Source organism: Macrosteles quadrilineatus, unplaced genomic scaffold (genome assembly GCF_028750875.1).
Source record: "Macrosteles quadrilineatus isolate MER2022 unplaced genomic scaffold, UCM_ALF_1.0 Scaffold_2__2_contigs__length_208266976, whole genome shotgun sequence".
NCBI classification, from domain to species: domain Eukaryota; kingdom Metazoa; phylum Arthropoda; class Insecta; order Hemiptera; family Cicadellidae; genus Macrosteles; species Macrosteles quadrilineatus.
Window position 1 is genome coordinate 191,646,214 of NW_026542595.1, and position 22,676 is coordinate 191,668,889.

At 35.5% G+C, this 22,676-nt stretch overlaps 2 protein-coding genes across 2 annotated transcripts; both read left to right on the plus strand.

The window, feature by feature from the left end:
- The first annotated feature begins 147 nt into the window (after positions 1-147).
- Positions 148-3,614, plus strand: LOC128988136 (thioredoxin-like protein 1). Its single transcript, XM_054409357.1, has 2 exons — positions 148-286; positions 2,419-3,614. Exon 2 carries the CDS (start codon positions 2,511-2,513, stop codon positions 3,372-3,374), a length of 864 nt encoding a protein of 287 aa, XP_054265332.1. The 5' UTR covers positions 148-286; positions 2,419-2,510; the 3' UTR covers positions 3,375-3,614.
- On the plus strand, positions 158-22,424 carry LOC128988134 (protein sly1 homolog). Its single transcript, XM_054409354.1, has 15 exons — positions 158-286; positions 3,807-3,966; positions 5,676-5,889; positions 8,253-8,340; positions 8,785-8,874; positions 10,118-10,253; positions 10,962-11,189; positions 11,635-11,725; positions 12,007-12,142; positions 14,807-14,991; positions 16,217-16,296; positions 16,680-16,818; positions 18,727-18,927; positions 21,125-21,214; positions 22,089-22,424. The coding sequence occupies exons 1-15, from the start codon at positions 259-261 to the stop codon at positions 22,116-22,118; spliced, it is 1,896 nt and encodes a 631-aa protein (XP_054265329.1). The 5' UTR covers positions 158-258; the 3' UTR covers positions 22,119-22,424.
- The last annotated feature ends 252 nt before the right edge of the window (positions 22,425-22,676 follow it).

Consider the following 22,676-nt stretch of genomic DNA (forward strand, 5'->3'; position numbering starts at 1 on the left):
AAAAATAATAAGTTATCTAGATTTGATGGAGAGGGATAATTGGAGGGATTATTAGAACACGGACTAGGGATAACTAGGGACTTTTTGACGTTGGCCCAGGGATATTTTTTTCTTGCGGATGGAAACACTGCTCGTCACATCACTAGTCGTCACTCCTGAATTCTGTTATAATAAAGTTAAGTTAGTGAGTTGCATTAATTATTAATTTGTACATAAACCAAGTTTATTACCTTCTACATAGTTTTGAAATAATTTGAAATGACAACGCTCAGAGAGAAACAAATAGGTAAATTATTATTTTATGTTAAATAATACTGTGAAGTAATCTAACCTTAAAAATAATGCACACAATCTAGGCTAATTGAATGTTTTGGGTTGTATAAATGTATTGGTGATGTTTTAAGACGTAAAATTTTTTTTCTTGCCTGGAACTTTAAGCGCAACGAATATATTTTTAACTAGGCATACCTACCGATAAGCTTCCTAAATTTATAATTTAGGCTAACTTAGGCTTGGAAGTTAAAACAAGATATGGCCTTTTGCCCCATTTTGTTTTAGGGATGAGGACAAACCTGGTTTAGACCTAAATGAAGCCGTGTTTAGTTTGGAACTTACCGTTTGGGAAATTGTTTAGATGGGGGTGACCAAGCGTTCTATAGTAAGTTATATATCATTGGAAACTAGATTTTTACCTGAAAATAGGCTAATGGTGCAAAAATTTTTCTGCTGCCACAAAAACTGAATTTACTACGATTTTTTAAAGTTTATTACTGTAATGCATCTTGTCGGCTGGTCTCTGTCGCCATAACTTTACTGTGAATTGCCAAAGAGGACAAGGAGGTAGAGGCATTTATAAATTCAACTGAGCGTTGATTATGAACTACTTCAGTTCTTATTTAGACATGTGAGGTGGGTAGGTTGGGTGTTCTGTGGACTCGTGACTGTATTAAGTTAAGTGTTTTGAAGTTAGGTTAGATTAGGAAGGTAAAGGTTAGGTTATAATGAACCGACTCATTAATTTATGCTACTTCCAGACTGTTTTTGCACAAATAAATAGTGGGTGAAACACAATGAAATAACATAACGATATCAAAAATGCATAGCAAATATGAAAATTATTCGATATTTTCATTCGGGTTGTTTTTGACAACAGATATGGAAGTCTACCCTATAATACTGTTTCCAACATTAGGCCTACTGTTTGATGTTTCTGTACCAATTATTTCTTGGTTTTTTAGGAACATTAGTTGTAAACACGTTTAACTCCGGTGTAAGTTAAACGTGGCTTTGGGCTACTTACCTAAGTTATTTTACATTTTAAAAAAACTGAGGAGGGCACAAGTTGATAATAGATTCTCTGATTAAAAAATAAATGTTTATTTGTCTACTTAAACATTGTTTTTCTTGCTGAATCCAAAAATGCAATTAGAGCCTAAGCCTAGTTTTTAACCCTGGAAAGAGTCCTAAATGTTTGAAAGACAAATAAAATATAACAAACTAGCAGAGTACTTAGGCCTACCCGTCCTTCGTACGGGGTTGGCTTGTAAGTATATAGTGTGTAGGCTATTGCAGTATGGGAGACGACACGGTTTAAGAAAATTTGGTTCTTTTAATCCATAGCCTACGGTATGCTATAGTAGGCCTATAGCACATCTACCATAGCCATATTGATTGTTCTACTGCACCTAAACCATAGAAAAAGGTTAAAGTTCTCATTGCGCAGCTTTTTGTTGCTAGTTGGTTTAAATTACCGGTAGCTGTTGTCATAAATGCATGAAAATAATAACTTAGTGGCTGCACCCTGTTGATAAACCTTATAACTTTTTAATGCTATTTAATACCATAGAACCAACTTGTGAAGTTGAACCGGATGACAAAATCCTTTAATTCCTTTCAAATATGAATACTCATAAGGTTAACACGGGAAACTCCTATTGTAAATCGTTGTTGTTGATGTGAGCCACCGAAAGATTGTGCTCATCTAGCCTAAATTAATGATTTCTGCGGAATACACAAACTTTTTTCTAGACATACTAATAGAAGGACTTTTTGTGAGCTAGCAACTGTTATGATCTAACCAACAACTACCAACAACTGTTAACTTGGTTGCCAACAAAAAATAAGGAGAAAATAGAATTTTAGACACTAACGCATTCTGTGACTGGCTAGCTAAAGTTATGTTCTTTCTTAATAAAAAATTTGCGACAGCTGGTCCATATTGGTGGAATGTCTACTTCAGTATCCAATGGTCAATGCTTTCATATAGACAGTCTGAATACACATTTTGAGTACCAAACAAACCTACAAAACTAGTCCAATCCTATGGTTAGAAACATGTAGGCTAACTTAAATTTATAATCATGAATAACTTTTGCCTTTATTTATTTTATTAGTTCAGTTTGTTCATATTTATTTCAGGTGCTGAATACTAAAGTAACAAGTGGAATACGTATAGAAGACTTGTAATATAAATTGAATAAGCTTTACTATCATTGTATAAATCATTCAAGATGGTCGTAATTATCATCAATAACGACACTGAATTCCAGTCACATTTAGTGTCCAATGGGAAGTTGGTAGTAGTAGACTTTACAGCATCCTGGTGTGGACCTTGCAAGCGAATCGCTCCTATCTACGATCAGCTGGCTATAAAATATCCTTCTGCAACGTTCCTGAAAGTGGACGTGAATGTTTGTCAAGATACAGCAATGGCTCAGGGTGTTACTGCAATGCCGACTTTCATATTCTACAAGAACGGTGAAAGGATAGATCACATGTCAGGCGCCAACCCACAGTTACTAGAGGAGAAAATTAAACAGCATGCTTTGTCGTCCGAATCAGGAACAGAAGTCCCATCTCCTGTGAAAGGCCAGTTGGATTTGGCACCATTTATGGTGAAAAGCAACGTGGAAGCTTTGAACGAGAGCGACAGCCACCCGCTGGGCAACTGTCTCAAGGATGACGACACTTACCTTCTGTCTGACTGTGACAACCAGCTTATCATACCTATCACTTTCAATCAAGCTGTTAAAATTCATTCAATCAAAATCAAAGCTCCTGAAGCGACTGGCCCAAAAACTATCAAGCTCTTTATCAATCAGCCTACTGTTCTGGACTTTGACGCAGCTTCCCAAAATGTCCCTACTCAATTAATCGAAGTCAAGCCATCTGACCTTTCCTCTGGAAATCCTATCGGTCTTCTGTTTGTAAAATTTCAAAACGTCCAAAACTTGCAGATTTTTGTTCAAGATAATCAAGATGGCTCTGATGTGACTCGTATAGACTATTTGCAACTTTTCGGCTCTCCGATTATCACTACAAACATGAGCAACTTCAAAAGAGTCGCTGGCAAAGCAGGAGAAGTCGACCATTAGTTTGAGTCTCCCTATTTTGGACATGATTTACCTTTCTGATAATAATTTCTATTTGCATTTTCTTAACACAAGTCACATTAAACTGCATTTAAACTGACCGGTGGTGTATTTTCTTTTGAGAGCTTAAGTACTAAAGGTTTTGTTTGTTTAAAATGTACCAAGAAGGAAAGCAGTCACTGCTTAAAATATGGTTGAGAATTGTAAATCTGGTTGATTTAATAAATATTACTGAAATTGCAATGCTATTTTTTATTAGTTGCTGTTTCCTACACCTGTTGATATTAAGGGAGATAGCAGCTAGTGTTAGGTTGTGATGTAAATTTGAATACATTTTCTATAACAGTTTTACACAATCTTTGTAAATACCTCTAAATTATAAACTGTAATGTAAATGCAACATTTACAAATTGGTTCTGCTGTGGTTTGTTTTAGGTGCGTTGAGGCAAATGCTAAACTTGAACCAGCCTCAAACCAAAACAATGGCCTCGGAACCAGTTTGGAAAATTCTAGTTTATGATCGATACGGACAAGATATCATATCTCCCTTAATATCTATAAAAGAACTACGAGAGCTAGGTGTAACACTCCATGTGTGAGTATAGTTCAGATTGGTTTTTAAATATTATTTTTATTTTATTCATCCTTTGTTTACTATAAAGAATTGAGGCCTATACTGTAGAATGATTTTTTTTAGTTGAATCTAGACTACTTTTCATTACTTACTCAACTCCTTTAGTTTTATTTTGTGCATTTTAGCCGTTACAGTACGGTGTCTGAGTCGAGTAGTTACAATGCCTACCTTTAAATCTGAGGGTTGCTGGTTTGATCCTGGGCTGGATAGATTTTTGACTAAGATGCTATTTGCCATTTAGTGATACTATTCATTTATCAAGGAGAGGAAAAAGACCAGGGTTTGAACTTCCCCCAACTGGTAACCTTACACTCATAATAAAGAAACAAAACTGGTTTCATATGATATAAAATCTCAGTAGGTCTACCTGAAACCATTTAATGATCACACTCCCTTATTCATTATGGGATTGGCCCAAAAAATATGCTCATCTCTGATTTTTGTAGAGTGAACAAGAATTTAATGTTAACTATTATATTTTGTTATTTTACCAACTTTTATAGAATTTTCTATATGTTCCACAAATCTATTGTGGATTTGGTTAAAGTTCACCATCTAAAATTAAGATAGAAATATTTTATAGATGGTAGCACTCTCAAATAAAATAAAAAAATAAATAAATAAAAAAAAAACATGAAATACTGTAGGCTACACAGTCAGGCTACACTTCTTGATTAGGCTACACTTCTAAAAACATGAACAACTAAGATTTAAAAAAAGGTTAAAGGCAAAAGGTTAAAAGTCTACTTGCAGTAGCCTAATCAAATTCAAGACTCAAACAACAGTATACACCCCCTAATATAATCCAGCATGCTCGTGACGTTGGCAGTGCTGTCATATTGAGTACCGCCTAAAAGTGGGCGTTTTTTAAAAAATGGTGGGAAAATTTTTCTAAAAACTATAGTTTAAGGGTCTATCATAGGTATCAGGCCAATATAATAAGAACATTCTGAAATTTCTATTCAGTTTAGCCTGAATAGAAACATTTGGCCGAAGCTGGCTTAGTACTTTCACTGTACTGCAGTTTAATTTAAAAGGCAGCGAGGTTTGATTTCTTATTCAATATGCTACACTGAATATTCCACATTTTACATAGCAGTTTTTAAATTTTTTAGTCTAAGCTCAAATACAGCAGAACCTCAATGACAAGACTGTCATGGGGATGATCAAATAAGACTTGCTTTGCTATCAAGGTTGACTTCTTTTGGAGGTTTTCAATAATATGTAGCCTAGTTATGAGTTGTATGAAATCAATGGTAGTGTATTCAAACATTACTCTTGTTATCAAGGGTCTACTTATTGGGGTTCCAATGTATAACCACTGAGGTTGGTTATTGAACTATATACCTCTAGCAAAACGGGAGTGCGGATGGAGACCTGTGAGGGTGCACGCGTTTGAAGGGACTTGACCTGGTCTCCATCGGCACTCCCGTTTTGCTAACACTGTAACTATTTCATCTATAATGTTGAGGATACATAGGCCTACTTCTTGACGTTTTTAATTTTTATGAACATCAGGAATGACAAAGTAGCCTTTAAAAGAAAACCATGTTGCTGACAAGAATTTTTTTTGTAAGCTTGTTGAACTCTTTCCCCCCCAAAATGATTGTAACTTTTATCCTTAAAAGTAGCAATATTGTAATATATATTTCCGGCATTATCGGGTGCAGGCAGTTGCACTCCGATAGAGATCCTATCCCCGATGTACCAGCTGTGTATTTCTGCATGCCGACGGAGGAAAACCTCGGCAGGATAGGGCAAGATCTCAACAACAACATTTACGACATCTACCATCTCAACTTCATCTCTCCGATATCCCGGCAGCGATTGGAGGACCTAGCTGCATCAGCATTGCAAGCCAACTGCGTCTCTCACATCCACAAGGTAGGCATGTGTTGCTAACTTGCAATTGTAAGGTATTATCTGAATTGCTTTGGTTAATCTCTTAAATAAATTATCCACACTAAAGTAACTGGAAATTCAAGTGGGGATAGTCCTTGAATTAGGCGTCAAGGAAACTCTGGAAATGATTCATATAATAAGCAACTGCCTTTTACTAGCTTCACTAGGTGGGTAAGGTTGACCTCTGATGAAGCAGCGGTGCTAACTGATTTAAAAATCTGATTTGGATTTTTATCAACAAAACCGACTACTTTAACTGAAATGGCGACCATATGAGTAGGTATTTTAAGCCGAGTATGAATGGAGATGAGTGTAGGATGAGTGGCGTGATCTTGTTTTTATATTTTTTTACAATGTTCTTACAAATAATATTTTAAATTTTTAATTAGGCGTATGTATTTGAGAATTGACTTGTCATTTTAATCATAGACAAGTTGCAAACATGAGAGAGGACAGTCATCGATTTTACTGGCCATCATCTACAAGTACTGTCTGCGAGAGTAAAGAAGTCCTCTGAGCTCCGGCCTATTCGTAGTTTGAAGGTGTTACGCTTGAACGTTTTGCGCGTCAATTACTGTAGAGCCGTTTTGACGCTGCTCTGCTAGTTTTAAGGCTTATTTTTGTATTTAATATCTGTATGATTTTTATAAATCTATGTCATAATATTTTTTTGCATAGTCATACAATTGAAGGAAACCCATTTTCTAGTGTTACTAAGGCAAATTAATAACCTTTCTACTTTATGATTTTTGTTTAGTTAAATGTAACAATACCAATACAAAATAACCTTTCTACTTTATGATTTTTGTTTAGTTAAATGTAACAATACCAATACAATATAATACAATAAAATCCTTTTTAAATCCGAGTTTGAAAGCATTAAACCCAAATAATTAGTTGATCCATGAATATACTTATGGTGAATGCATATTACACGAGTACAGCAGTTTCAATAGCATTCATAACAATAAACAACTTATTATTAAAGTTATTAATCCTTTTACCATAAACCTAAGAAGAAAACAAGCAAAACCCCTTAGCTTGACCCAATGTCTATGACAATCACGCGGTTTGACGCGTTTACATCAGGTAACACGCCATTGACGTCTATACTTTTCCAACATTTCTGGAACGTTAAATTACTATCCATCCAAGTTTCGTCCAGATAGAAAATTTTCCTTTTTTGTTCCCTTAGCTTTCTTATCTCTCGCAAATACTTAAACCTCCAATTAACGATGTCAGGCCTTTCAATCAAACATTTTCTTTTAGGACCCAATTTCTTCCACTTGAACCCCATATGTTTTAAGAGACGCCAAAGTGCCCATTCGCTCCATTTAAAATTAATTCTTTCTCTCAAAACAGGTAAAAGTTTTTAACATATAGGGACAATCTATTTGTTTTTGTAAAAATCGCGGATTACATCTACAAATACACGCCTATCAAAGCTATCTATTTGTACTTTATGGTGGTCAGCCTTCTTGCGTTTTTTCCCGGGTGTACAGAGTTTTTCATCCGGAGTTTGTTTGCCGGCTTTTTTAATTCGTTTATAGTTTTTTCTGGAACTTAACAATAGTTTGCGGCACGTTCTGTTGCCTTTTCTATCAGCACTAATACATTTTTGTCTTTACATTCGTTGTCACAACACTCGATCACCCATCTAATTAAATCCCTCTCTCCACTATGTATAGTAGCTTAAATCCATAGCTACAAGGACCGTCCAAAACAAAACGCATACACACGAGACTGCAATGAATCAAATGACGTGACCACATGATGATAATCCACTTACCAAAACAAAGATATTAGTAATTATGTTTACCACAGTTGTTTATAGACAAGACATCGAGGCGAGGCGCCCAGATGCTTAGCGCCTGAAAATAGTGCGCGATACCCTCCAAACATAGCTGCGTATCGCTCTGACTCAAGGGACTTCTTTACCCTCGCGGACAGTAAAAATATCCTGTTTCCATACAAAATACATGTACAATTCACATACTCTTCAACAGTCATCAAAATTCAAGTAGGCATATAATTCTTAGTTCTCCAGTTGGCTGGACATACTGGTTTTAGCTGCATTTGTTAGAATTTAGCATTGCCTTAAAGTTTTAGTTAAATTAACACCTAGATGTGTTATAAAGCATAAAACTATTTTAAAGTATATGTAGGGGCAAGTCTTAAAATTAGTCTGATTGGAAACAATGTTTTCATTTAGCATATTTTGTAAAAGGGGTGTCAAAAATGACTCGCATGTTCGGGAAAAACACCTTGCACCGGCCCTGTTCTATACACTCTGACCAACAACACATTTATTGTACCTAAATGTTGAAAGAATTATATTTTACTAGGTGTTCGACCAATACTTGAATTTCATTTCACTTGAAGACGATATGTTCATTCTGAGACATCAAAACAGTGATGCAATGTCTTACTATGGTAAGTAAAGTTCTCATGACTATTTAATAATAAGTCAAGCCGTTTTACATATTGAAAACATATAGCTCTTGCCTTTGTCTGCCGAACTTATGAATCCTTATTGAACAGAATTTAACAGCTAAAGAAATATGTTTTTTAATGTTAGTAACTACATTTTTACTAGTATCGTTCATATTTGTTTTTAAATAATACTATCAAACATTGTGGAGCAAACATTTTAACTTGATAAATTATTGAACATATTAAAATAAACCCTGCAAATAAGATCTATGCCTCAATTCAAAAGTTTTGTGATCACTAATGTATTACGATTACGGTACATGTTTAGTTATTACAAAAACAATAATATTGACAAACTTAAAGAGTCTTGAATGCCTACAGTTTCTTTTATGTTTAAGAATATTCATAGGCAATGCATTTGAAAGGGATTGTTTTTTTATTTAGCAATAAACCGAGGAGAGATAAAGGACACAGAAATGGAGCAGATAATGGACTCTCTTGTGGACAGTTTGTTTTCTGTGTTCGCCACTTTGGGTAAGTCATAATGACAAAACATAAAAAAATAAGTCATTTGTTTATTGCTTAAGTTATTATGATAATTTTAATCACAGTGATGAGATTAATCACCTGTTATTACACATGTTTTGCAACTTTTTATGTCTAAAATAATATTTTCCTACAGTCACCCGACAAAGTTGGCTTCCTTGTACTGTTTATAGTACAGAAAGCTGCTAATTGCTGCATATTTATACTTTGTCGTACGGTTTATACTTTGCCGCACATCAGGATTCCAACGAAACAACACAAAACAGCGTAGTTCTATTATGCACGTAATCCGTGTAAGCTTGGAAATAGGTTGGCAACACTTAAAGATAATAATATTATGAGTAGCTGATTGACTACTCTAACTACGATTTAACCTGTCATTTCGTGTTTATAGTTTCGGTATTTCTGAACTTTCTGGACTTTTCTTTTAAACGTTTTTAAAACATTCCTACGATCTTAATAAACAAGACAATACCTTTAAAGCATTTTTTTTAGGCACAGAAACCACTTCAAATTACAAAAACATACGGAACTATATTCTCAAAACGCGGAGCACATCTCTTGCCGAGGAAAAATAGCGGAGTGATACGGACCGCGGGTACTACTTTCTCTAGGGCACCATTTGTGTTGCCAGCTGAACCTAAAAACGTGTTGTATAGTGTTTGAAAGACTAATTATTTATATGCTTTATAGTGACTGTAGGAAAAATATGATGTGTAACACGAGTGAAAAAGGCCTTTGCTGCACTCGAGATCATTCCGCATTCCCCTGCGGCTCGTGCGTAAACATTGCTCTCGTGTGCAGCAAAGTGCCACTTTCACAACTAGTTACACAAATAACTATTTTCAAATGAGAAAAAAATATTCTGTTAACAAAACAGTTTACTAATGAAGACCTCATCGTTTCCACTTTCTTTAACTATGTCAGTCCTCAAAACTTTGTGATTGACTCACACTTAAAAAAAATTAATAAATAAACTAATTTTTAATTTTATAAACCTTTAACTGGGACCAATTACTTACGCAGGAGGAATTTCAAAAGAGAGAAGTTTCTGCTATGAATTCTGAGAGAAGCACTGGACTATACTCATTAGTACTAGCTTCAAATGCTGCTTGAACCACTGTTTACCTTGTTTAAAGTATAATGCATTAGGCCTTACATCTATTGGGTATATTACCAATGGTTTATATGAATAAAAATACAGATTTTAAGTAGTTTATTGATGTTTAAGGGACTGTTCCGGTAATCAGAAGTCCAAGAGGTAACGCAGCAGAAATGGTTGCTGAGAAGTTGGATAAGAAACTGAGAGAAAATTTGAGGGATGCAAGAAACAATTTGTTTACTGATTCTGCCAGCACTGCATTTAGGTATTAAATTGAAAGTCCTAAATGTAAGAAAACTAAATTTGAGATTTTATTTTATTTTATTTGCCAATATACTACTGTTTATATTGGCAATTTTCCATCTCGATCAGTAGGATCAAAATAATATTCCTGAGGCTCAGGATCTGGAAAGTGATATTTTTCTTAGGTAAGAAAATTTAAACATTACAAGATTTGCACACTAACCCAGACAAAGGTAGGAAATCACAACTACAAAACACACAAAAACTACACTAAGAAACAAATGTATAGTTGTCAAAACAAGGAACAAAAACTGTCACCAGTTATTTCTAGTTGCCATTGCTCAGCTATTTGCCTGGCGGATAGTGACCTTAGTCTCATTTGCGTTACCATCTTGTGTAGACATGTCCATTGTGTTCGCCAATTTTTTATTTGTACTTATTGATTGTCTATCTCATTTTGACAACTGTATAGTTCTATGGTTTCTCTGTATGTTTTTACTTTGTGATTTTCCAGTAAAGTGATGATTTTCACTAAACCAGTGTTTTCACTTTCCTCTAGCACTGTTTGTTTTAGACTGGTTTTCGGATAACAAGTTTTGGATTTGGACAACTCTACTGTGTATTATATTATATTGTATGTAGAAGTATGCATTTTATAACCAGGCAATCCATAATAAAAGCCATTTATTTCAACTTCATTTGGTCCTAGACTACAATGTCTGTTGCACAGTTTCCAGCGAGTGCTGTTGATCATCCTGGACCGCAACATGGACATGGCCACGATGCTGCACCACTCGTGGACCTACCAGGCGCTGGCTCACGACGTGTTGGATCTTGCACTCAACCGTGTGGTTGTGGAGGAAACCAGCGGCAAGTCTCCGAAGGGAGGGGTCCGCAGCAAGGCGCGCGCCTGCGACCTGGACAACAAGGATAAGTTCTGGACAACCCACAAGGGCAGGTAAAGGCGAGCGTAATGCGTACCTCTCTTTATTCCTTGACTTTAGAGAACACTTTTTGCAGCACAATACAGCCATACAGACTCTGCGTAATGTGAACTGGGAAGGCCAACAAAGGCGGGTGAACTTATACAGGGTTCTTTGCAACTTACATAATATATATTCTTTACAGGTATGCCTTAACTGTATTAAACAGTTTTCAAGAAATATTTCTAAACAAATGCTAATTCATATTGGTTTACTGTATTGAGGTATATTATAGAACAATAATTGTCTATTAGACGTATTAGAGTGATAATGGAGGGTGGAGATGAAGAGGTTCTGGGAGGTTACATTCCCGATATGTAAAATTCTTGCAATGAAGCAAAAAAGGCAATCCACATTAATTTTTAAAGTTTGTGTTTTTCACCAAAAAATGTTCCATAAAGTTAATATTCAATTTTTCAGCCCATTCCCCCAAATGGCAGAAGCTATTCAAGAAGAATTGGAACAGTATCGGTCCTCTGAAGAAGAAGTAAAAAGACTAAAAGCTTCAATGGTAAGTTTTCTCAGCAGATTACTATTTCAAAATGATAATTTAAGAACATTTTGTTTATAGTTTTTAAACTAAGTATTTCAAGTTTTTAAACAATATACTACTTTTGTTTTAAGTTTCTTAAATTTAAATTTTTTAAAGTTTTTATTCAGTTTTGGATTTAGAGGAAATATTAATATATTTTTTATTTTCTACCAATAAAATATGAGTACTAAAAACTAGCTTTGCCACCAAAGGAACCATTGTGAAATAATTATTTTTTAATATTTTTGTGATGGTTACAGGGTTTGGACAATGAGAGCGATGCGGCAATATCAATGATGTCTGACAACACGGCTAAACTGACATCAGCTGTCCAATCCCTACCACAGTTGCTGGAGAAGAAGCGACTGATAGACATGCATACGACTATAGCCACAGGTGGGCCTCCTATCTTGTCTGTAGCCTTGTTGTATTCTTGTGATATTTATATATTTCAAAGGTTTATTGCGGACATTTTCCATCACGAAAGTAAAAAAACAATACACAACGTTTCGGGATCTGGAATCTGATCCCGTCTTCAGGTGAAAAACTTAACTAACACATTACAACTAACAATACACAAACGCCCAACCTAAGTTGGAATACACTACCGAGGGTAGTAGTAAAAAAATGTGCACTGTATAGCAGTCAAGTCATGATACAACATGCAATTAATAACAAATCACAAAACACTATAATCTATAAAAGGTTTACGTACAAAAAACTCACACAATGGAACACTAACAACACCGTACGCTATGACTCCACCAATGAAACTGAACCAACATGGCTGACCAATCGGAAACACGGAGACAACAGAAATGGCTTCCGGTCCCTGGAAAAGTAAAACCAACAGAATGGCGGAGCGATGTACGATGCCGCAAGATGGGTGTTAATTATGTTTATTCCTATCACGAGTTTTACTACGAGTTAACATAACGTGCGAATTTTGAGGAGAACTCGTTATTTCCCTATTTATTGAACAATTAAGTTCCCTTTCCTTTAGTTCCTTGTTCAAAATGGGTAGCCAAAGTGGCCTTATTTCAACCGATGACTGACTGATTGGTTGATCTGCTAATTTAATGTATGAGGCTTCAATGAGTTTACGTTTGAAAAAATGAGGTTCCTTATGGACAATTTTTGCCTCTTCAAAATTCATACGATGATTTTCGGACCAGCAATGATGAGCGATCTTAGATTTTTCCACTAAACCTTTTTTGGTGTTTTCTCTGTGTTCTTTGATTCTAATGTTCAATGGTCTTTTTGTCTCGCCATAGTAAGGCCTGGAACAATCATTGCAATTTATTCTGTAAACACAGTTTTTAGTATCCTGAGTGTCATTTTTGGGTTTTGTTTTGACGAGACTCTGCCTAAGTGTGTTTTGTGTCCTAAATGCTGTTTGCACCTTAAATTTCCTAGCAACCCTTCTGATCTTTTCCGACAGTCCTGACACATACGGGATTGACATGTGGACGAGTTTTTCCTTACGATTTTGTAAAGGTTCACGCGTAGCCCTATCTTTCTTGCATTTGTTTATAATGGATCGAGGGTATCCGTTACTAGCCAAATCCTGTTCTACTTTCTTAATTTCATCCTTTAACTCATCCTGATTGGAGCAAATGCTCTTAGCCCTGTCAAACAGAGAGTAAGCAACCCCCTCCTTGACAGAAATTTGGTGGTTTGATTGAAAGTTTAGATACTGCCCTGTGTTTTTCACCTGAAGACGGGATCAGATTCCAGATCCCGAAACGTTGTGTATTGTTTTTTTTTACTTTCGTGATGGAAAATGTCCGCAATAAACCTTTGAACAACATTAACTCACCATCACCAACAATGAACTTCAAACAAAGAATTTATATATTTATGCACATTATAGTACCAGAGGGTAATTCTCATCTGGATTAGCTTTGTTCCGACTTGCATTGACGACACAATGGTTTGTAGATAGACACGTAAACAATGATGTCACAACCTGTTTGTTAAAAGCTGTTTGATATAAATTTAATTTATTTTTTCTACATTCCTGGATTATTTGCTAATCTTCACACATGGTGGTTTTGAGATTTTTCCGTAAAATTTTTATTGACTCCTAATGTTTTTGCCATTTGCCACGGAAACAACGCCAGTTTTGCTCGAGTCACCGTTTTGTACTTGGACAAGAGAGAAAGTCACAGACCTAAATTCCGTGAGCTAAAAATCCTAACGATTACAAGCCTGTACATCCTAGCTGTGGCTCCTCACGCAAGCAGGCTACAGCTCCAACGAGGTATGGATAGGCACAGCCATAACACCCGACAGGCTATGAATTACACACTTCCAGTCCATCATCTAACTCTTTTTGAAGAAAAGCCTTCCTACATGGGAGCGAAGTTCCTTAACCTGCTCCCAGAGACAATAAAAGGCCCCAGCATAAGCAGCACCAGACAACGCTTATTGGCTTGGCTTGTGGAGAGACCATTCTACACAGTTGAGGAGTTCATGAACTCGAGAACTTCACCGATGTTCCAGTGAGGACTAAACAACCCTCATAGTAATAACCATCACTACCGACAGCGCCTCAAAGCCCAACAACTTTATGCTATTTTATAATTAAATCTCTGTAATGTTTGACGCCTATTCTGTACTCTATGTTCAAGAATAAAGTATTCTGATTCTGATTCTGTACTCATACATTGTATTTTCCATCCCTCTTTTTTTTTACTAATTACTGTTTTTTTAGGATTTTCAATTCTTGTTTTTACTGATAGACTCTCTGTGTGGTTTATATTTTGAGCTTTGGGTTCTGTGTACTATCTCGTTATGTTTTTTTAACTCTCACCTGAGGATGGGATCCAAAAGTGAAAAACTTTTTACTGATCAAGATGGAAAATATCTGCAGTAGTAATCCTTGAAATAAATAACACAACTTCTGATGGATTCATCTTATTTATTTTTATTTAAGATAAGGATCCAGTTTTGAGGTGTTTAAATGCGAAAGAGTGCTGTATTGAAATTCGACTTTCATACCTTTTGTCAGTTCTACGATCCTGCATTACCGTATTCTTTAACTTGGGTTAATTGCAGGTATCCTGAATGCCATCAAGTCTCGCCGGCTGGACACACTGTTTGAGCTGGAGGAGAAGATCATGAGCAAGCAGTCCCTGGACCGCCCTCTCATGGAGATCCTGGCAGACCCGGAGACTGGGGCTCCTGATGACAAGATGAGGCTGTTCATCATCTACTATATCTGCACACACACCATGTCTGAGGTAGGTCAATCCACTCTGTCTTGTTGATTTTTTTACTTCCTTCTCTGAATCTTGGTATATGGATAAAGTATCGTGTATGTCAAAATTGATGAGTTTGAGTTTTGGATGGGCATGTCTGTTTAGGGCCCCCTTGAACCTAAAAACAGTGGTTTTTGAAATGATGTCTGTCTAAGTGTGGATGTGTACAGAGCTACCGACCACACCTGTAGTCCATTTTTTATGAAATTTGGCATCTGGGAATGGTAGTAACCCATGATATCTCTAGGATTTTTAAAATTTTGTTAAAATTCTGATTTTTAATCGTGATTTTTATATAAAAACCCATAAAATAACGGGAAAATCTAATTTTTACAAAAACAACCTGGACGATTTTGATTAAAATTTTAGTATGTTATAGGAACTTTCCTAAACAAATTATACAACTCCTACTGCTGTAAAAATTATTTTTTAAAGTTATTGTAATTTATGTGATTTCCCCATACCCTGACGGAAAAATCTCATTTTGAAAAATTACAGATTTTAACCAAAATTAAGTATGTTATTTACCCCATGCTGTAAAAACTACGGTTAAGAAATTATTGGAACTTTTGTGATTTTCTCCATAAAATATCATAGTTACTCCCACTGCTTATCCATGATTAAAGTTGTCGATTAGCCAATGGGAGAAAGTATGTCTCCTTTTGATTCCTTCTTCATCCAACACTTGGCACAAGTCTTGTCTTCTTGATTTTTTTCTTGAATTGTTCTGTGTTCTGTCACATTAAAACTGTGTGAAAAATCTTTGTTTCTAATAAAATTATGATATTTCATGAAAACGTCCTTTACTTATCATAAGACCATCTTTGACACTTGTCTTTCAGCACAGGTATTGAGGCAGCTTCCTGCTCTTTTAGTGAAACTGATTGTTTCGATTAAAAATAAATAATGCAACAACAGAAATACCTTGTGAACCAAGCCAAATTTTGTTATAAAGGTTTAAGGTTAAACAGATTATAGGTCATCATTGAGCTAAAAAAAGTTCATGCAACTCTATTTATTGGATAAAGTTTACACAGAGCAATTGAAATCTAGACATTAAAGGTCAAATTAGATTGTTACTAGTTATAGTGTTTGTCAAAACAATTTATTGAAAAACAGAGGGTAGTTGGTGTGCAAGTCAACACCGTACCTTAAGTTTACATCCTGATCAATTTTTATTTTAACACTTTTGAAAATTGAATTTCAGGTGGAGTACGATCGCTACTGCTCTGCTCTTGAAGCTGCTGGGTGCGACTTGCGACCTCTTACATACATCAAGCGTTGGAAGTGAGTCTCTAAGCTTTTGTATAAAGGAAAAGGGTAGGCTATAAAGTATACAATGTATCAATTTTAGGTTAGGTGGGTAAGTTTATCATCAAAATTGTCTTCTCAAAATATCCTTAAATGACAAGGTACAAGTTTCCAAGATTCTTAACAAAAAACTAAAGAAGATAAGTGAATCACTGTGTGCTCAAAAAACGTTAAAGAGTTTTAAATTAAAATATCTTCTTTGCAAAACTGCAGTTAATAACCAGACTACTCACTTGACAATATTCATCGCCGAAATGAATATTTCTAATCTTGAATACGCATTTAATATGCTTAACATAGAATATTATTTTACGATAATTGTATTGAAACGTTTGTTTGAAATCGATTGTGACTTTCAGGGCTTATGCTAAAATGGCTGCCAACCCTAACCAGTATGCTGGCGGAGGCACCAAGACTGTGAGCATGTTCTCCAAACTGGTGTCGCAGGGGTCGTCTTTTGTGATGGAGGGAGTCAAGAACTTGGTGGTCAAGAGACATGTAAGTGACAATAATTTTACCAAGCTGCATAGGAGTTTTTACTTATCACACAATAATTAAATAAAGATGGTTGACGTTTTCCTTTAGGTAAGAGGTTTTTAGTTTTTTAATTAATTAACTAACTAGCATGACTGATTACTCGATTATGCTAAAACAAGTTTGCATGATCTGATCCTTAACAACCATTGGTAGCTATTTTTTTATGGATCGGGAGTCAAACTCCTTGTATTGTTAGCAATATGATTTACCGAGCTGGGTTGGTGAATGGTTACAGTGTTCACTTCACAGTCAAAACGTCACCGGTTGGATCAAGAAATATAGTTGAGAAATGCTGCTCATTTTCTAGAAATAAATTATTGAGTTAATCACAAAAATCAGCTGTTGCCCGAGACAAAGTATTTTGCAAAAATTACTGAAATAAATTGAGATGAAAATTTAGCACACATGATAGCAAATTTCCCATATAGGGAATAAGCTATTATTACCGTAGGTCTCATGGTAAGACCAAGACCCGGGACCGATTTACTTTGTCGTTTTGAGGTCCCCAGAGGCCAAAAACACCATCCGTTCAAATTCATATATATGTATATATATATGTGTCTGTTAGCGCGATAACTCGAGCAAAATTGATCTGATTTTGATGAAATTTGGTACAAACGTGTAAACCTACGTTTGTTCTAACGAGGTCTCGTTTATTTGGACCATGGGAACAGGGGTTTAGGGGGGGTTTTATGGGGTAAAAATGGGGTTTTCCAACTTTTTACCCTAAAAACAAAAGATTTTGCAATTTCTTTCTAAACCATTTTGTAGAGCTTAAAAAGAAATAATTTAGTATATTGAAGCATGTTTTAAGCCTAACGGCCACGGAGAAAATGTTCAAAATTCAAAAATAGTGTAATATAAAATTCCCACGTTATTCTTATGGAGAAAATGAAAATTGTTGTAGTTTACTTGTTTATGGATATATATTGAAAACATTTGGCAAATTTATTTCTTTTATCCTTTACTATTGACGTAAGGTCAAAAAACACAACTTTTTACCTTCCTCGTAGCAGAAAACCTAAGCACTCGTTAAATCTAATGTTATTTAAATTGGGAATAAATATGTCTTATTTATGGAAATATTTTAGTCAAAATGAAATCAGACAAATTGAAATTTGCTTAGTCTGCAGGTTTGCTGAGGCGGGGGTATTTTATTTATTGCAACAAGATAAACCAAAACAACTTTTAAATTATAAAAGGTATAATGTTACCTGGATCTGCCAGAGTAATCCAAATGCTGTCTGTCGACTACGCGTTTCGAAGCAGTAGTAGCTTCATCATCAGGTCCTCAAGAACACTATCACTCATCAGAGGTCATCAAATAAATATAATTTTTACAAACATACATGGACGGAAAATGGTAGGCCTACGAACCGCGTGTATTTTCCGTCCATGTATGTTTGTAAAAATTATATTTATTTGACGACCTCTGATGAGTGATAGTGTTCTTGAGGACCTGATGATGAAGCTACTACTGCTTCAAAACGCGTAGTCGACAGACAGCATTTGGATTACTCTGGCAGATCCAAGTAACATTATACCTTTTATAATCTAAAAACAGTAATCCTGAGACAAGAAACAACATAAGTATATTTTTAAAGTCAAAACAAGCGTGAATTATAAATCATATTTCTATTTTGTAGAATACTTAACAGTAACTTTTTGATGGTTCAAGACTGGATCTGCCTGTCCTTTAAAATTCTGCATTTAAAAGATTTTAAGTAGTTCTTGCCAAAAAAACAGCTGATCTTCCTCAGTAACAATTTACAAAGCTCTAATTTCTTATTCAACACATCCTGCATTCTAACCAGCTTATGTACACAAACTATGTCAATTTCTTGATGAAATGCCTCCTCTGTTGGACAGAACCTGCCGGTGACCCGCATCGTAGATGAGTTGATGGAGATGCGCGGCGGAGATGATTACAGATACTTTGACCCCAAACAGCTGCGGTCAGCCGACGCGTCCCAGCTGCCCAAGAACAAGACTCCCTTCACTGAGGCCATTGTGTTCATGATCGGAGGAGGCAACTACATTGAGTACCAGAATCTCGTCGACTACACCAGGGTGAGCTGTCACTTTTGTTGAGTCTCGCTTTTGTTCAAATCCGTTTTGTTTAACTCTGAAAGATTTGTATAGTCACTAATAATTGGTATTCGCCTTATACCAATCAGCAATGCTTTGCCAGATTATCTTACAGATCTTGTTACAATACTTCCGTACTTTTTGTGCACAGATATATACAATGAATAACTCTTTTCACAAAGCTTGGATTAAATTCTGGCGCATGTTCCAGACAGTTTGGTGTAAGGGATTTGTTTGAATCAAAGATATCTTTTACAGATTTTGTTAAAAAAATACACATGTTCTGTGTGTGAGTCTCTCCTGACTAAATTAAGTCTTTTTCATTGTTTCTGTTTGGTTAGCTTGAATATGTCTGTTTATGTTCTAAACATTATCATAAGATCTTGGTAGATAAATAATTAATCTTTTTTGAGCGTTGATCACATTTTCATCACACACTGTATTTCTACGACCTCTTTCTCTGGTCCTTACTACTAACTTAAGTCTAAAGAAATTAAAAAAAAATTCAATAGAAAGCGATGGTTTTTTTATTCAATTGAGAGATCAGGTACTACATAGTCTGGCATTTCGTATATCTGTTAATTCCTTTTCACTTGTCCAATCTTCCTGTTTAGTCTCATGAGAAGTGAGGGGTGTAGTCAATGCGTTGGTGTTCGTGTCTGTTGTACAACCTGCAGGTTGAAATCGATTCGTAGAGGTGGACGTCTATTAACCTGCTTCCAAATCTAACAACAGCTCAACCCCACACATATACTCACCACACCCACCGCACCCACACACAACACCACAAATTCACCAATCATTGTTAGGCCTCAAAAACGCTTGACCAACTAACTAAGAATTTTTGATGTTGGCTGTATATCTTTCAAAAAACTGAGTTGTCTCTATGGATACACAGTTCTTTGTTGTTTAAATTGTTCTAGAGATTTAATTTAACTACTACAACCTTTGGGAAAGTCAATGTAACTTCTGTACATATTTCACAGTAATGACTCACTTGACTTGGTGAAGTGAGGGGATTTAAAAAAAAAATACTGGAATTTGTTGGATATGGAATAAGTTATTTGTTTAGTTTAGTTTTTTATGTGTTGTTTCACAAAAAGTTATAACACATATTCCAATCCAGCTTTAAAAGTAGGCTATGCTTTTTTTAGGGTAAAATAAGTACGTTTGTAATAATCATCCATGACAAACAACAGTGGGTTATTGATGTCAAGGACATTGTAATAAAAACTCTGTATGTATATATTGTTTAAAGTTATTCTTATGATATCGTGTGTTGTGTTGAAAGTTTTCATCTGCATCTGCAAGTAGCCGAATCATCATATAATCAAAAAAGGTGCGTTTTACTCTAACTTCAGCAACAACTGCGTTCTACGCTGTTAAGCTAAAGAACGCAGCACGATTAAGTATCGGCATGGTTGATGTAGGAGACAATGCAAAGGGGTTTTCCTGGAAATATGCCAATGCGTTGCGTGACTAGCATATTTGCGGTTCCCCCATTAGCATTCTGCTATGAATCGATGAAAGATGTTTCTCGCTTTCATGTTGATGGTCGAAGAAGACAAAGCCTCTACTGAACAACAGGCAAAAATTTAAAATCTAGAAACTATGAGAGTACTTTTAGCGCTATTCTTATTATTAATATGAACCCGATAAACGATGAAGTAAAATTAGGAATACTTTGTCTTCAGGTTAACTAAAAATCAGTTTCCCTGTTTTGTCGACTTGGTGTGTAGCAACATAACTTTGCAGCAGCAACAACAATCAGAATGGAACAGAACTTCAAACTCAGACACACCGTCAATTAATGAACTGTCGTAATCATCAGTGAACTAAAGCTGCGTTTTCCTAGCAATGCGATTAAGCCTCATGTTAGCAAACTTTCCTATAAGGAAGAAGTAGAACCTTTTAATATTTTTACCCTTTTTTCAAAAAGTCCATAAATGACTATGTATTACAATATTACTGAATTAAACAAAGAAATCATTGAAAAACTTGAATTTTTTCCTTATGTGTTTTTTATGCCATTAGAATTATTTATGCTTTTGGTAAAGTAACAGTTTGTATCTAGATCTAGTGATATTCATCATTCTTGCCTTTCTTGTAAGAAGAAATCAGGCCGTGGTACATACTTTAATACAGTTATTAGATTTGATTAGTTTTACTTTTATTTTAGAGCAAAGCAGGAATGGCTGGAGCCCCTGGTAGCAAGAGAGTGATCTACGGAGCTTCCACCCTCAATAATGCCAAGGAGTTTATTAAACAGGTTTGTTACTAAACGTTACTGTATTCTTTAACACGGCAACACCCCGAGGATATTTTGTGGTCACATCAACACCGGTATCATCTCCTGCGATCGCGGTATATCCCGTGAGGATATCTTGCGGTATCGGTGATGCCAGCAATTGTCTCCCAAGATATCGGTAACACCTGTAAGCATGTCTTGAATCGCATCCCGCAACCACGGCAATACCTGTGGGACATGAGCTTGTCTTGCAGTCTTGGTGACTCCGGGATTTGTCACATTTTATTGTCTCGGTGATAGCAATCATCGTCTGCTGTGATTATGGCAACACCCGGGCATTTTGTTAACCTAAAATGCGCTTGGCAGTATCACCTAAGAAAGGAAACAAGTAGATGGTCAGACACTAGGTCGGATTTCCCGAGGAGTCGGTTATGCCGAGGTCAGATATGAGGGATCCTACTGAATATAACACTTTCTTAGCTGTCTAATACACATTTCCTATGTTAGTGAATGTAAGAGTCTCGATTACTTGACCTTCAATAATCCAACTATCTGTGAACGATCTAGTACGATAAAATCGTGTGCCAGTTCCATGCTTTTTTTAATGTTATGTAAAAAAATAACAATTCTGATCATGCTTTTGATGGCAAACTTACATTAAGAATAAAGAAAACAAAGAATTTTAATATATAATAAGTATTCAAGTATTAAGAATTGAATGGATTCAAGAACGGAGAAACCTGATTGATTTAATGATTTTTTAACAAATTTACAATAGTGTGTGTTTTATTTTCTGAGTTATCTGACCTTTTCACTTACCTCACCATACCTTTGCCAATTAGTTTGGGTAATTCTTAACTATATACAAGATGATATTTATCTCATTTTTCCGCAGCTTTCCCTGTTGGGCCAAGAGTTGCACTGAAGAAGAGAGGAAGAAGAGACTGAGGAGTCTCGACCAATCACAGCGCAGCAACATTCCCGCACTAGACCTCCTCAATTTTGTTGTTGTTGACCATAATATTTTATTGTATATATTTATTCATGTTTAATAAACTGGTATTTAATTAATAATATTCAAATCTCATTTATGAGGCGGAACCATCTGTACCCATTTAACAATTGTCTGGGGTTACCTGTACAAGTTATAGTGCTTGCCTTCAAACCTGAAGGTTGATGGTTCAAGCCCTAGCATTCTGTACCCAGATGCAAAGGTCATTGTGCTTTCTGTTTAATGAAGCCATCTGTAGATAGTAACAAGACTAGGATATGGATCGTTCCCTTTAAAAATCACAAAAAAATGCCAATAAGGTTCAAAAGAAATAAATTAAAATAATGTTGGGAACATAAATGGGTAGATATTAACTCAGAATAGAATAATGGATGGGAATATGATGAAACGAGAGGCCTAAGTAGCTCCTTATTACTGATTTTTATGACAAACTGTTTATTTAGTTATTTATTTGGTTTTTTATTTATTCAA